At 41.5% G+C, this 16,702-nt stretch overlaps 1 protein-coding gene across 4 annotated transcripts in view; it reads left to right on the forward strand.

Moving 5' to 3' along the window:
• Positions 1–16,702, forward strand: part of LOC132883430 (receptor-type tyrosine-protein phosphatase delta-like) — a 282,219-nt gene that overhangs the window by 259,143 nt on the left and 6,374 nt on the right. For all 4 annotated transcript variants that reach the window (XM_060917065.1, XM_060917067.1, XM_060917066.1 and 1 more), the window contains 6 exons: positions 5,317–5,602; positions 9,283–9,461; positions 10,399–10,525; positions 11,378–11,503; positions 14,856–15,010; positions 15,113–15,248. In XM_060917065.1, coding sequence (XP_060773048.1) covers positions 5,317–5,602; positions 9,283–9,461; positions 10,399–10,525; positions 11,378–11,503; positions 14,856–15,010; positions 15,113–15,248 — 1,009 coding nt within the window. The remainder of the gene's footprint in view (positions 1–5,316; positions 5,603–9,282; positions 9,462–10,398; positions 10,526–11,377; positions 11,504–14,855; positions 15,011–15,112; positions 15,249–16,702) is intronic.

The raw sequence follows: 16,702 nt of genomic DNA on the forward strand, positions 1-16,702 counted from the left end.
TTAATCCGAAAAGAGACATCAGATGCTTCTAAAGAATCCTGCCCTCTGTGGACTTGATATTAAACCGAAGTGTCATTTTAAAAAGGAGGTTTGAACATGATGCGTGCGGCTGCATGATCCCAGACGTGGAGTAAAGCCAAAGCTTGCTTATAACTCCAGTATGTGAAATCAGACATGCTTTAAAAATGCATCAATCATGCAACCGCTCTCTCTGAGAGCCGAAGTAAAGCTCATACGGGAGAGCAGTAAATCCAGGAACGCATTTCCCCATCCAGCTGTAAAGAGGGAAGTCACGGCAGGCGCATTTCCTGCCATCGCCAAAGACTTGCGGGTTGTTGTGGCGACGGGCACTCGGAGACGTGTGTAGCCAGGCGTTATGGCAGCAAATGGGAAAGCTCATCCAGTGGCATGATTGGATGTTACAGGGGTCAGTGGTTTCTGAAAGAAAAAGAGCCAGAGAGAGAGAAATAAGCAGAAAGGAATATAGTCTCCTGAGATGTATATAACTTAGCTTGTACACGGTGTACCGTCACGCACTGTGTGCGGTTTTGTGTGTGCACTCGCTGTTGTGTATTCATGCTGTGCCATCTAAATGAGTCCCGCTCAGGTTAATGAAGTGAACCTGAAGCCTCTGTAGAGAAGACAAAGACATGGACGAGGCGCATCATACCTCTTTTATTCTTTAATGACATTTCTGACTCCGGAGGTGAAGGAATTTTCTTGTCTATTTTCTCGTCCCAGGTTTCAAGAAGGCCAGGGACAGAAAGAAAGAGAGATAAACACTGCATGAAAATGCAGAGCTGGAAAAGACACTTTGCATCTCGGTTGACGTATTTTCTCTGAGCAGCAGCGTGTGTTGAGGTGCGTTTGGACCCGGATTGGATCCATGTGCAGAGAGTCAAAAAGGAGATTTTTTTTTTAAAAATCCCTGAGTACACATGAAACTCAGAAAACTAACGTGTGATTCATTGTAAAAATATCTGGAGGAGTCCCTTGCTATTTCTCCAGATTTCTCACTCAGCAAGAAGGACAGGACCAGCTGCTTATTAACAAATCTCTCTCTATCTGTCTCTCTTTCTATGATCCACTGAGGACATGAGAGCAGGGATGTATCATTAGACAAGAACGCGATTACAACCATATGCCTCTTGAATAGAGATATTGAGTAACACAACATCCCAGGACCCTTTATCGATGACGAGGTGATTTTTCAGCACTGAAGGTGAAACTTGGCTCAGACCTGCAACGCTGATCTCATCAAGCAAATGAGCGCATAGGAAACTAAAGGCTTACTACTTCAGCAATCAATCCCTGAAGTATGTTAGCGTTTAAAAGTCCTTGTCTCGGCTCAGGCGAACTGTGGGTTGGAGCAGTAATGTGGAAATTTGCAGCATTTAATGAAGAGCTCTGGCTTGGCTGGCGTTTCTCCACCATTATGCCTCGTTAGCGGGGAGCGCTAGTGCTAATCGAACGACGCTAATCGAACTCTGCTGCATTGCGGGGGGGGGGGGGGGGGGGGGAGGAGAGGAGAGGTCCCTCGTGAAAGTCACTGAGAAAAGAGACAGGGCTTTTATAGTGCTAGAGGTGGATGCGATTCTGAAATAGAGGGTTGCTATAAAAGAGAGAAAGTGAGTGAGTGAGTGAGTGAGTGGCAAACAGACAGGTGGAGGTGGAAAAGCAATTGTGGAGTTCTCGTTTGCTGCACTGCAGTATCTCTCACCATCTCTGATTACTGTATGCACTGGGCCAAACCGAGCGTACTACACCTCCTTCTCTCTCCCTCTCTCTCCGTCTCTCTCTCTGAGCTGAGGTAAGACTTTTGCCGCTGTCTGGCACAGCTAACTCTCCTCCCTGTCTTCCAGCAGCAGATGAATGAGTTTGCTCATCTCCTGGCTAGCAATCACACTCTGATTATAATGCATATGCTGGCATCGTTTAGGCACATAATGATTTGTACACACACCCCCTGAAGTGTGCACCTGGTAAAAGCCCCTCTTAGCAGCACTATACTGCGCTGTGTGTGCCGTCCAAGATACGTGCATCCAGAAGACGCAACTGGTTGTGTTCCCACAAACACAGAATGATGTGATCCTCGCATTTATTCAACAGCAGGTAGCTAAATGCATCGTAAACAGAGCTTTGTGTTCCCCTCTGAGTACAGTGCTGAGCGTAAATGAGTACACCCCCTTTGAAAAGTAACATTTTAAACAATATCTCAATGAACACAAACAATTTCCAAAATGTTGAAAAGACAAAGTTTAATATAACATCTGTTTAACTTATAACGTGAAAGTAAGGTTAATAATATAAACTTAGATTACACATTTTTCAGTTTTACTCAAATTAGGGTGGTGCAAAAATGAGTACACCCCACAACAAAAACTACTACATCTAGTACTTTGTATGGCCTCCATGATTTTTAATGACAGCACTAAGTCTTCTAGGCATGGAATGAACAAGTTGGCGACATTTTGCAACATCAATCTTTTTCCATTCTTCAACAATGACCTCTTTTAGTGGCTGGATGCTGGATGGAGAGTGATGCTCAACTTGTCTCTTCAGAATTCCCCATAGGTGTTCGATTGGGTTCAGATCAGGAGACATACTTGGGCACTGAATCACTTTCACCCTGTTCTTCTTCAGAAATCCAACAGTGGCCTTAGATGTGTGTTTAGTCATGTTGGAAAAGTGCACAACGACCAAGGGCACGGAATGATGGTAGCATCTTCTCTTTCAGTATAGAGCAATCTGTGAATTCATGATGCCATCAGTGAAATGCAGCTCCCCGACACCAGCAGCACTCATGCAGCCCCACATAAGGACACTGCCACCACCATGTTTCACTATAGATACCATGCATTTTTCTTTATATTTCTCACCTTTGCGACGCCATACAGTTTTGAAGCCATCAATTCCAAAAACATTTATCCTGGTCTCATCACTCCAGAGTATAGAGTCCCAGTAGTCTTCATCTTTGTCAGCATGGGCCCTGGCAAATTCTAGGCAGGCTTTTTTGTGCCTGGGCTTTAGGAGAGGCTTCTTTCGTGGGCGGCATCCATGCATGCCATTCCTCTGCAGTGTACGCCGTATTGTGTCACGGGAAATAGTCACCCCAGTTTGGTTTTCTACTTCTTTAGATAACTGCAGTGAACTTGCATGCCGATTTTCTTCAGCCCTTCTCATCAGAAGACGCTCCTGTCGAGGTGTTAACTTCCGTGGATGACCTGGACGGCTCTATGAGATGGTTGCAGTTCCATCTTTCTTAAATTTTTGTACCACTTTTGCTACAGTATTCTGACTGATAAGTAAAGCTTTGCTGATCTTCTTGTAGCCTTCACCTTTGTGGTGGAAATAAATTATTTTCTTTGGGGAATTCTGAAGAGACAAGTTGAGCATCACTCTCCATCCAGCATCCAGTCACTAAAAGAGGTCATTGTTGAAGAATGGAAAAAGATTGATGTTGCAAAATGTCGCCAACTTGTTCATTCCATGCCTAGAAGACTTGGTGCTGTCATTAAAAATCATGGAGGCCATACAGAGTACTAGATGTAGTAGTTTTTGTTGTGGGGTGTACTCATTTTTGCACCACCCTAATTTGAGTAAAACTGAAAAATGTGTAATCTAAAGTTTATATTATTAACCTTACTTTCACGTTATAAGTTAAACAGATGTTATATTAAACTTTGTCTTTTCAACATTTTGGAAATTGTTTGTGTTCATTGAGATATTGTTTAAAATGTTACTTTTCAAAGGGGGTGCACTCATTTACGCTGAGCACTGTATGTAGATGCTCTCTGAAATGCTAAGTGGATCTGTTAAAATTGGTAGAGGTTTGCTTCTCCAGCGGTTACTGGAGGGTCATGGGAAGGAACACTACCATTATCCTGGTGATAAAATAACACTTAGACTTCAATAAGACTACGTTTAGACTGCACCCTGAAACGACCCATATCCAATTTTTTTGCCCATATGCGACCTGTATCCGATTTGTTATTGACAATCTGAACGACACAGATCCGATTTTTTCACATGCGACCCAGGCCGCTTGGATATCTGGTCCTAATTCCGATGCATAGCCGTTATTTTCACATGCGACTGCAGTCTGACCGGACAGGTCGCATTCATGCGACCTACACGTCATCAACAAGAGACAAACGTCACTATTCTGCGTTGGCTAATCCCGCCTCTTTGGTGGAAAACAACAACATTTGTACAGTTTTCAGAATTTAAATAGACTTTTATAGAATTAATCAAGCTAATGGTGGATTTGGTAGGGACCTGGATGTTGATCTGTTAGCCTGATTAAATAAAACAGTTTCTATAACTGATTTATAACTTAAATCATCCTGTATTACAAGATTATAAGATTGTTCTGGAAATTTCCAGTAATTTGACACCTTCGGTCTCATTAGTCTGCTGCCCACATTAGTCAGATTATTGTGTGAGTTCCGCCGCCGCCGCCACAAAAACCACATCGCCAGGTCTCGCCTCATCTCCATCGCAAACTGCACTGGTGTTTATGCACCTTGAGCCAGCGCTGAGAGAAGTTGCAGAATTCAGCTGGCTATAAACAATCTAAATAAATATTTATAAAAATGTAGAAAGAGTTTATTAATATGATGAAATAAATATGTGCAAATTATTAAGCCTGAATTAAGAGTTTGGTAATACAGCGGCCGTATCCCAAATGACTGCCTACTGAAGCTCGAGTGCACTATATAGAGTTTAAAAATCCATTACTTCCTAGTAACATGTAGTGCACTTATATAGAAATTAGAGAGACATTTAGGAGTCAACCCTCGTTACCAGGCTATACGTTTTCATTTCAGTTCAGAAACAAAAACACACACGAGACCTCACACTTTAACACTAACCAGATAATTAAACAAACAAAAAAAAGAAATCATTAAACTTGAAGAGTGCGCTTTTTTGTTTACGTATTACATAGATGTGCTTATTACGTGTCAATTTGCGCATGCGGGACACTTTTGGGTCGTTTTCTGTTCATATTGGAGATCGCATACAAGTCTCATATAATTGGTAATGTGAACGGCCTAACAAAAAAATCGGATTTCACAACAAATCGGATATGGGTCGTTTCAAGTTGCAGTCTGAACGTAGTGTTAGACTTCAATTAAAAGGGTCTAGAGAGAGATTTCTTTCTCCAAGAACCTTTCGGATAAGCTAGGTGCTAGCGCTGTGTAAAATTTGTAAACATTGTCGTGTTGAAATATAACATCAGTTTTCAGTAGGTAAAAAGAACATTATTGGTTACCCTAAGGAAGTTAACGGCGTGAATGTTTTCTCCCTGAACAGCGCCGGTGTGGGTCGAACCGGTTGCTTCATCGTGATCGACGCCATGTTGGAGCGGATCAAGCACGAGAAGACGGTAGACATTTACGGTCACGTGACGCTGATGCGAGCCCAGAGGAATTACATGGTGCAGACGGAGGACCAATACGTCTTCATTCACGACGCCCTGCTCGAGGCCGTGACCTGTGGCAACACGGAGGTCCCTGCCCGCAACCTTTACGCCTACATCCAGAAACTCACCCAAATCGAGGCGGGAGAGAACGTCACAGGAATGGAGCTGGAGTTCAAGGTACTGATGTCAGTTACTAGCATGCTAGCTGTCAAAAATAGTCATGAAAATAACAGATATGATATTTTCTTCTAAACCTAAGTGATCAGTGTAATTCAACTAAGCATAAGAAAACTAATCATTGTCTTTGAAGCGGAACGAACGAAAAGATAACTCAACTGGTGAAGATGATGTTATCATATGCGAAAGAAGTCGCTCGAGTTTACTTAGTTTTTAAACTTTCCAAATGACCCTGTTAGTCAATTTAAAGAGAAAAATAAAGCTGAACTATGGCTCTTTTTAAAGATAGTTGACTTAATTAATATTGTAAATGTTAGTTTTAGCAAGTTAAGTTGTTAGCAGAAGTTTGCTGTCTATGCTACAAGCTACATGGCAAATTAGCATGACTAAATTCAAGTAGGGTGGCACGGTGGTGTAGTGGTTAGCGCTGTCGCCTCACAGCAAGAAGGTCCGGGTTCGAGCCCCGTGGCCGGCGAGGGCCTTTCTGTGCGGAGTTTGCATGTTCTCCCCGTGTCCGCGTGGGTTTCCTCCGGGTGCTCCGGTTTCCCCCACAGTCCAAAGACATGCAGGTTAGGTTAACTGGTGACTCTAAATTGACCGTAGGTGTGAATGTGAGTGTGAATGGTTGTCTGTGTCTATGTGTCAGCCCTGTGATGACCTGGCGACTTGTCCAGGGTGTACCCCACCTTTCGCCCGTAGTCAGCTGGGATAGGCTCCAGCTTGCCTGCGACCCTGTAGAACAGGATAAAGCGGCTAGAGATAATGAGATGAGATGAGATTATCTTGCTGGTAAATATAGTTAGCAGAACTAGCTAGCAATCCTACTGCTATGAGACTCCCGGTTTTACGTTTAATAGGCTCCCATTGGCTCATTAACCGTGTTTTCCCTGTTTCATTCAAGCCAGATTGGATGTGTTTTTCTTTTCTTTTCTTTTTAATTAGCGTTATCTTTAGGATCCTGTTTAAAAGGTGTGTCGCAGTGTTTCCACCAATTATCTATTTTCATTAGTCAGATGGATAAAGATGTCGAGATAAATGAACAGGAACAGGCTTATGTTTTCGGGAAGTGTATCAGACTTTATGAAAGTGGATTAATCCTCCTGAAAGCTGATACAGGTTCTCATAAATTTTACCAAGAAACTAATTTTGGTTAAAACTAGAGGTTCTGAAATTACAATATGTTAGCATGATACGTTACTTCATAATGCACTTTTCTCAGTGGGTCATGGATATAGTCAGTTTTCTCACATGGTACCAAACTGCATGTTGATAAACATCAACTAATGACATGACACTCAGATTAAAACTGCCTAGCAACAACAAGCTGATTGGACATTAGCAAGTAAAGCCATTGTTTCACTTATTTTTGGCTAGTCACAATAAAATATACAGCACTGTGCTAAAGTCTTAGGCACCCTTTTTTTTCATACAAACTTTGCGATAGATTTCTATTTTATGACTTTTACATTATCGAGTCGGTACAAAAACATTTTAGAGTTCCGGATGTTCGTTTTCCAGCACAAAATTAAACGTTACAGAAAAAAGAAGTTTGTATCTGAGCAGCATATTACATAAACGAGCACTTTTCAGATTAAAAAAGAAAACATAATGAAGGCTGCTGGGTTTTGGTGCAAAATGAAGACGCGAGTGTGACAAAGTGTCCAGAAGAACTGTGGCTGGTTCTGTAAGATGCTCAGTAAAACCTACAGCTCATTTCCGCATCAAACTGCACTCACCGTACCTCAGACTACTTTTTTTTTTAAAGCAAAGGGTCGTCTCACACCAAATATTGACTTTGTTTCATTTATTATTGTTTACTGCTGTTTATAGTATTTTTTTAAAATGTTGAAACATTTAATTTCATTATTTTTATGCCATTTTTGGTCGACAGCATTTCTTTACATATGCCTAAGACTTTTGCACGTTTGAGCACGCTTGATTAAAGATGAAAACCGTCAAAAAAAAAAACATGATCTGTTGACGTCACACATTAACAGAAATTCAGTCACAACCTTCCGCCTTCAGCTTCTTGCCGGAAAAAAAAAAAATCCTCATCTGGTCTCAGAAAGCGTTGTTTTACAGCAACTGCACTGTAGTTTCTCAAACAACAGAAGCAAAAAAAAAAAGCATTTGCTGAGAGTCAGAAGGTGATGGAGTATCCCAGGCTGAACAAATTGCCCCAGTCCTGGAGCGCGAGGCGTTTCGAGGGCTTGGCTGCAAAGATTTTACCCCCTCACCGCACCACACCGGGTTCTTTTCCACTTCACTTTACCGCTGCTGCACAGACAGTGTGGGGCCTGTGGTTTCTTCCATGCCACTTCACCGATGCTTTAAAGACCCCAAGACCCTCTCATGCAAGCGTGGCCAAGAACTCAATAACTTGCTTGTTATTTCTGTGTCTCTCTTTCCCATACATCCTCACACACTCCACCTCTTCATCACCTTCCTTTATATCCTCCTCAATGTTCTTCACGTCACTCATACTGTACTTTAAAACAAGGTCTCTCCTCTGATTAAGTCATAAAATGAAATACCAGTCACTGACGGGCATTTGAAACTAAAATTGAGCAAATTAATTAAAAACCGCGCATTACACAACTCAATTTGTCAGCCATCATTTCAACCCACTGGTTTATTTCGCTGCATTGAACCTGAGCCGTACAGCATCAGAGCAGGTTTCAGCTGTCAGTGCTTGCACTTTGATTAGCCTCATGGATCTCTCTCTCTCTCTCTCTCTCTTACTTCACTGATGAGTTTTGCTGTGTTTCTGTCCACTGGGAGACATTTCACTGTATTATTCACTTCTCAGAGACAATCATAAATGGAGCAGCTGCAGTCCCTGGGCGTTGCTAAACACACCACCATAAGTCGTGTGTGTGTGTGTAAGTTTTCTGCTATTAGATTATTAGCAGTGTTTGCCTTGAGATGGAAAGATAGATGGGAAGAAAAGAGAAAGAAATTGAGGAGAGACAGAATTTATTATTATGAGGAAATTACTAAGTATTACTATGATTGGTGAAGAAATAGAAACGGATGGATGGATGGATGGATGGATGGATGGATGGATGGATGGATGGGTAGGTAGCTGATGGACTTTATAATTGTTTGGATGAACAGAGGAAGAGTGGATGTATTAGATCAATAGATGAAAGGATGGTTAAATGGATGATTCCTTGAATACACAGATTCATGAACAGGTGGATGGATAAACAGATGTAGCCTGTTAATGGGAGTGTGGATGAACAGATAGGTGTTTGAATGACGAATTAAATATTGGGTTGGTGGGTGAATGAATAGATGAGCAGATGAATGGATTGATGAATGGATGAATAGACATTGTGCTGTATGAATAGGTAGATGGATGGATTGATAATTGGTGCAGTGAATAGATAGGTGAGTCGAACGATGAATTAATGGATCGAAAGGTGAATTTGTAAATAGATGGGTGTAATGGATTGGATGGATTAATAAGCAGATGGAGGGATGGATTAAAGAATGGAGAGTGGATAAATAAATGGATGGGTTGATTTATAAATGGATGGATGGATTTACTTTATTCAGGTTCCACAGCATTAACTGTAAAAATGCGCCATGAAGAGTGTATAAGGGAAAAATCTGAATGTTTAAGAAAAAGAACAAGGTTCTGCTCTGATGTCTACCCTTTTTTTTCCCATCTGTAGCGTTTGGCCAACACAAAGGCCCATACGTCACGCTTCATCAGTGCCAACCTGCCCTGCAACAAGTTCAAGAACCGGCTGGTCAACATCATGCCATACGAGTCAACACGAGTATGTCTGCAGCCCATCAGAGGGGTGGAAGGATCCGATTACATCAATGCCAGCTTCATCGATGGGTACCGGTGAGTAAAACATGCTCTCTACAAAAACAGTTAGTGAGTTGAGATGAGTAGAGTAGACGGTACGCCCTTTATCTGAGGTTCTTCATTACATTAGTTCTACTGAATGGTGATATCCTCTGCAACTCCACTATTCAATAACTTGGATAGCTGGTATACTGTATAACAATCAACAACAATTATAATCTTAAATAATTATACAATTTTAAAAGTTTTGGGTTGATAAAGGAGTTTTTAGGGCCTGAGCACTGCAGGTGCAAGGCTCTATTGTTTTCCTAAGGATTCTTCTTCTTCTTCAAGACTTGGCCATTTTTGAGGTGGTTGCCATGGGCAAAAACTCATGAAATTTGGTACACACATCAGTCCTGGCCACCACTACTCAGAGAGAGAGGCTTGGCCCTGGGTGTGTCTGGGGGACTCCATAGTGCCCCCACATGTCATTGAGACTTTTGCCCGGTATGTAGTTTCACGTATCCATGTCAAATTTGGTAGGTGTGTGGGGTGCCCCAAGACGAACAAAATTGTAACGTACATTGTATTAGCCATACGCAACAGGAAGTGAGTTATTTTTGGTTTTGTGCGTTTTGACACTTGTTACATTTTGACAGTTTGTTGGATTCATGCCGGATTTGGTATATGTGATATCAAGATGTTGCTGAGTTTGAATTGTGAAGGGATTTGTGATATCTTGCAAGATCTTGAAAAGGCGAAACAATAAATTTATATGCTAAGCCACGCAGCTCAGGCTGTTCGTCACTGTTTGCGGCTTGATTTAATATTGGACTTCACTGTGTATGAGGAGAAAAGTACGCCAAAATCATGTTCTACTTGTAAAATCCGACCTACGGCCCTTTGTTGTCCAAGTAGATACATCAGGTCATGTGTAATGGCTATAATTCACTCTCATCCATTGTTTTGTTTTGTTTTTTTCACCATCCAGGCAGCAGAAGGCATACATCGCCACACAGGGCCCTTTGGCTGAGACCACAGAAGATTTCTGGAGGATGCTGTGGGAGCACAACTCCACCATCGTGGTGATGCTTACTAAACTCAGAGAGATGGGCAGGGTAAGAGAGAGAGAGGCGTCTGACATCTGCTCAGTTATTCAGTTAGAAAATTCCGCCCACCTGGAAAAAGCAGAGTGCAGGGCAAATTACAGCATGCTTTAATAAATAGATGGAGAGTGGAACGAGAATCCCACACACTCACTTTTTTATGTCCTGCTGTTCCATTTTTTACACTGTAAGGCAGGTCTATAAAGAATAGCCTGTAATAAGTAAGAACCTGCAAGCCTGCACGCCCACACTTTATGACTGTAATCAACAGCTTGTAATATGCTTGTAATATTTATTTTTCTTTTTACCCAATAGAGATTGATCATGTACTTATAAGAGTCTACATATGACATTAAGTCAAAGTCCTTCTCACGCCATATGGCACATAGGGCGGCACCGATCTCCATTTCCGTAGCCCTCGACCTCTCGCCTATTACATAGCTAGGGTTACAGTGGGGGGCTAGTCCTCTGGTAACTGCGAGAGTTTGACTCCCCACTCACATCTGTATTGCAGTGTGCTTTGCCAGACGGCAGTAGGTACCATTTTTATGATGGTCTTTGGTATGACCCAACCATGAGTAGAACTCGCGATCTCCCAATCGAGAGGTGGACACGCTAACCACTAGACCAACTCGCATTGTGACATTGGTTGAATGTTTATTCTATAAAGAATAACAGACTAGGTCCATTGTTTCAATTTCAGTTACATGTTCGTTGGCATCAACAATAGTGTAATACGGTTCATCTAGATTATCTAGATCAAAGTCATACGAGTGAAGATGTCTCGGAAAGTTTGTTAAAATCATCATTTCTGTGTGTGTGTGTGTGTGTGTGTGTGTGTGTGTGTGTGTGTGTGTGTGTTAGGAAAAATGTCATCAGTACTGGCCAGCGGAGCGCTCTGCTCGGTATCAGTATTTCGTGGTGGACCCCATGGCCGAGTACAACATGCCTCAGTACATCCTACGAGAGTTTAAAGTCACCGATGCCAGGGTAAGATCTTCATCCAAGGCTGTATATGTAATCCCTGAGATCAGTGAAGGTTTATAACCTAGTTTTGGTACACTGTACTGTATATTAGAGTAACTGGAACATGTTTGAGAGTTGAAATCCCGATGATGTCATGGCTGTTCCTGGCTTGGAGATCACTGGCCTCTGGGTAGAAAGCATGGCCTAGTTTCCCCTCTCCATCTTTCGATCATAGTGAGCACTATTCCACCTCGAGTATTCATATAAACAAAGTTTGACAGCTCGTGCTCTACTCCAAGCGTCTTAAACTGCTGAGAAAGCAGTTTGAAAAGATTTATTGACCTCTTCAGATTGGATTGGATTGGAGAGCTGTTTAACAAACAGAGATCTACAGTAGATAATGGGGGAGGCATTGGCAGATTGGAAGAACATTAGGTAAAATATTCATAAAAATAAAGCCTGTCCCAAATACATGTTGGATAAAAATCGAAGAGGCAGTTTAATGAAGGATTCTGGACAGGTAGATGTGAGAAAAAAGCAGCAGAAGAGCAATTAATTTGAACCAAACTAAAATAACAGAAACACGCTATACAACAGAGGAAACAATAATGTGTCAGAATGATAGTCTACAGGTTTCTTGTCTAGTCTTGATTAGATCAGTAACAGCACACCAAAGCTGGCATCCTACAGTCAATGAGTACATACTGTGCAATTGAAAGTTGAAAAAATTTAATACAGAGATGTTCTCTGAACTTGTTCTGGGCCTTTACTTTTACTGTTACACTGTGTGTGTTTCTGGTGATTTCCATGTGTACCGTTTTGAGAAGAGGTGAACTTTTCTGTCAGGTTGGAATAGAGTGCACTGGAGTAAATAATTACAGGCATTGTAACATGTCAGTCCAGAAACAAAGGCAATGACTTCTATTTCCATCGAAGGTTTGTTCATTCGTCAGTTTATGGTTCAGCCCTGTGGCAAGACTCAAAACATTGTAGCTTTCCATATTTAGGCTTTAGCATATCTCTGAAGCAACTCACACCTCCAGAGCTTCGCTCAACAGCACGGTACATCAAAGGAGTCAGACTTTTTTATGCTACCACATGTTAATACGATCAGGTGAACATTGCCGGATATCTTTTTTTAGCTTCGAGTCTCTCAGGGATTTGGACTCCTCTGCATTTGTGTAACTCTCTGATATGTTTTGAAGAGTAGAGGAAACATCAGGGCGCCATTACTGAGAAGCCGAATTAACCCTATGTGTCTGAGTTAAGGCTGTAAGAACAAACAATTCAATGTGATCAGAGCTTTAGGGAAACTCTAAAGTTTTTTTTTTTTTTGCTTTTTTTTTGAGAAAAACAAAATTTTGAGCAAAACAAAATGGCAGAGCGTGTTTCTGATGCCCCTTTTCCACCAAAGCAGTTCCAGGGCTGGTTCGGGGCCAGTGCTTAGTTTGGAACCGGGTTTTCTGTTTCCACTGACAAAGAACTGGCTCTGGGGCCAGAAAAACCGGTTCCAGGCTAGCACCAACTCTTTGCTGGGCCAGAGGAAAGAACCTCTTACGTCAGCGGGGGAGCGGAGTTGTTAAGACCAACAACAATAACAAGACCGCAAAAGATCGCCATTTTTAAGAGCCGAGAAGCAGCAGCTGTACAAACGCGAAGTCATCCATTATTATTATTGTTGTTGCCGCTGCTGCTTCTTCCGTGTTGTTTTTGCTTTGATATTTGCGCCAAGGTTTATGTAAACGTAGCGCCGTAACTGACGTATACAGCGACGTAATGACGTATACAGCGCCGTAATGACGTATACAGCGACATAATGACGTGACTCTGCTTAGCACCGCGAGCGATGGAAAAGCAAACTGGTTCTCAGCTGGCTCGCAAGTTGAACGAGTTGTGAACCAGCACCAGCACTGGCCCCGAACCAGCCCTGGAACTGATTTGGTGGAAAAGGGGTATGAATTAGATTAGATTAGATTAGATTAGATTAGATTAGATTAGATTAGATTAGATTAGATTAGATTAGATTCAACTTTATTGTCATTACTCAGTATAAATACAGGGTAACGAAATGCAGTTAGCATCTAATCAGAAGTGCAAATAGCAGAAATGCAGTATAATACAAATAAATACACTATGTGCAGATAAGCAATATGTATAGATGAATGCAGCTATGTACAGCTAGTGCAAATGAGACGGTTATAGTGAGTAGAGAATGTACAGATAAATAAATAAATAGGATGTTCAATAGTTCTGTGCAGTATATGTACGGTAGTTAAGGGAGAAGTAACTACAGGTAGGGCTATAAAAAGGGTGGTTATAATTATAATTATCCTTAAAGCTATATACAGAAGTAGCTAACTTGCTATGCAGATGTCTTGTGAATATAAAAGAATCAACTGAGGATGAAATAAAAACTCTACTCCAAAACAAAACCCCAAAAAATACAAGTAAAAAAGTAACAAAATATGGAATTTGATGGTAAGAATGTATTTTTTTTTCAAGAATTATTATTATAGCATTTTTCACAAGTTGCTACTGTCATTTCACCGGTTTGTTTACATTTTAAGCAGAAATGATTTTGTCTGACATTTTGTATAAAGATTTTATTCATCAAATTTGCAAAAAATAAAAATGCTCTGTTTCTCAAAATCCAGTGAAAGTGGATAGAATAAAACAATTATTCTACTCAATCTCGTCGTACATAGCTAATAGCCAACTCGGCACTATGCTCCTCGTTGACTGTCAGCTCATGTACGACTCGATTTCGTGGAATAACTGTGAAATATTATATTTACTAATAATCTAAGTCATCAAAGATTCACTTGATTTAGCAAACCGCCACCGCGAAAGTTTTGCTCCTTTTCCTTTTAAGCATAAAAGTTTCATCTGCAAGAACAAAACAGTGATGAGAAATAATTAAACTGTAGAATAGTAGAATATCACTCACAGTACACATCATTGGTTACTGAGATGGGATTTTCAGACACTCATTACATGATGTTTACTGACTGAAGAAACCACTTGTTTCATTGAATTCTAGAACAGTCTCAAGCCCTAGACCAAAAGAGCTCCTGAGATTGAGACCAAGTTCGAAACTATTTCCAACAACCAGAACATGCTCGATGAAATAAAGCATTTCACGGGTCTTATTTCACTATTCTGATTCAGCAGACCAGAAAGTATGTCAACTGTAATAATTCCAGTTGTATGCAGTGCAGTTTGGTGAAATACTGTACAAAAAACAAGGGTGTATATCAGGCAAAGGGGTTTATTCATATATTTGCTTAAGCCCACTTAGTAGATTATGTGCTTCCGGCATCCGGCAGTGATTAAAAAATAAAACAAACAAACAAAAAAACACAGTTCTGTGTTGTAGGATGGCCAGTCCCGGACGGTACGGCAGTTCCAGTTCACTGACTGGCCCGAGCAAGGAGTGCCCAAATCAGGAGAGGGCTTCATCGACTTCATTGGCCAAGTGCACAAAACAAAGGAGCAATTTGGCCAGGACGGACCAATCACAGTGCACTGCAGGTACGCCACTGCTCCATGCAACAATTTGAATTCAAAATCTGTCAGATAAAGCTTTCGTGAAGCAGGGAAGAGTTTTATCAGCGTGTCTCTCTCTCTCACTAGTGCGGGTGTTGGGAGGACAGGAGTCTTCATCACTCTCAGTATTGTTCTGGAGAGGATGAGGTATGAGGGAGTAGTGGACATTTTCCAGACAGTCAAGATGCTGAGGACACAGAGACCAGCCATGGTACAGACAGAGGTATGGACACACACACTCATCTCATCTCATTATCTGTAGCCGCTTTATCCTGTCCTACAGGGTCGCAGGCAAGCTGGAGCCTATCCCAGCTGACTACGGGCGAAAGGCGGGGTACACCCTGGACAAGTCGCCAGGTCATCACAGGGCTGACACATAGACACAGACAACCATTCACACTCACATTCACACCTACGCTCAATTTAGAGTCACCAGTTAACCTAACCTGCATGTCTTTGGACTGTGGGGGAAACCGGAGCACCCGGAGGAAACCCACGTGGACACGGGGAGAACATGCAAACTCCGCACAGAAAGGCCCTCGCCGGCCACAGGGCTCGAACCCGGACCTTCTTGCTGTGAGGCGACAGCGCTAACCACTACACCACCGTGCCGCCCCAGACACACACACGCACACACTCATTAATGAAAAATATAATCATTCTATCATTAATGGTAGTAAAACTGCATGTCCTTATTGACTGAAATGAATAGAATAGAATAAAATAGAATAGAATGCCTTTATTGTCATCGTATACAGTACGACAAAATTGAAGTGTAGATATAAGAACATAGATTTAGAACTAACTGTCATTGTACACAGTACAACGAATAGAAACATACTGTAGATAGGGACAATAACACAGAACTACCTGCACTGTGCTATGAGTGTAAATGAATTAATGATGTACAGTTGTGGTCAGAAGTTTACATACAGTGACATGAATGTCATCTTGGATATGAATGTCATGGCAATATTTGGGCTTTCAGTAATTTCTTTGAACTGTTCTTTTTCTGTGGCAGAATGTACGGCATACAGCTTTAATTAAAAAAAAAAACACTTGAATTTGGTGCACAAGGTTTAATTTTCTTTGGGTTTTCTGAAATCAACACAGGGTCAAAGTTATACATACAGGGTCAAAAATAGACATACAGCACACCTAATATTTGGGTAAAGTGTCTCTTTGCAAGATTCACCTTGACCAAACATTTTTGTTTCCCATGAATAAGTTTCTGGCAGAATTCTGGTTGGATATTTCACCACTCTTCATGGTGCAATTGGTAGAGTTCAATTAATATTTTTTTTCTTGGTATGGACTCGACTTATAAGCACAGTCCATGTATTTTCAATAGGGTTGAAGTCAGGACTTGTTTTAAGCTTAATGTTAGCCCGCTTTATCCTCCTCAACCAGCTCTGATGTGTTTGAGTTCATTGTCCTGTTGTAACTCCCAAGTCCTAAGTCGTGTTTAAGTTTCTGATGGTTTATGCTGAAGAATTCTGAGGTAGTCCTCCTTCTTCATTATTCCATCCACTTTGTGCAATGAACCGGTTCCACTGGCAGCAAAACAGCCCCAGAGCATGATGATCCTACCACCACCACCAGCTGGTCCAGTGTTCCTCTGTACATTGTGGTCATTGTGGCCAAACAACTCAATCTTTGTCTCATCTGACCATACAG

The sequence above is a fragment of the Neoarius graeffei genome, chromosome 3, assembly GCF_027579695.1.
Source record: "Neoarius graeffei isolate fNeoGra1 chromosome 3, fNeoGra1.pri, whole genome shotgun sequence".
NCBI classification, from domain to species: domain Eukaryota; kingdom Metazoa; phylum Chordata; class Actinopteri; order Siluriformes; family Ariidae; genus Neoarius; species Neoarius graeffei.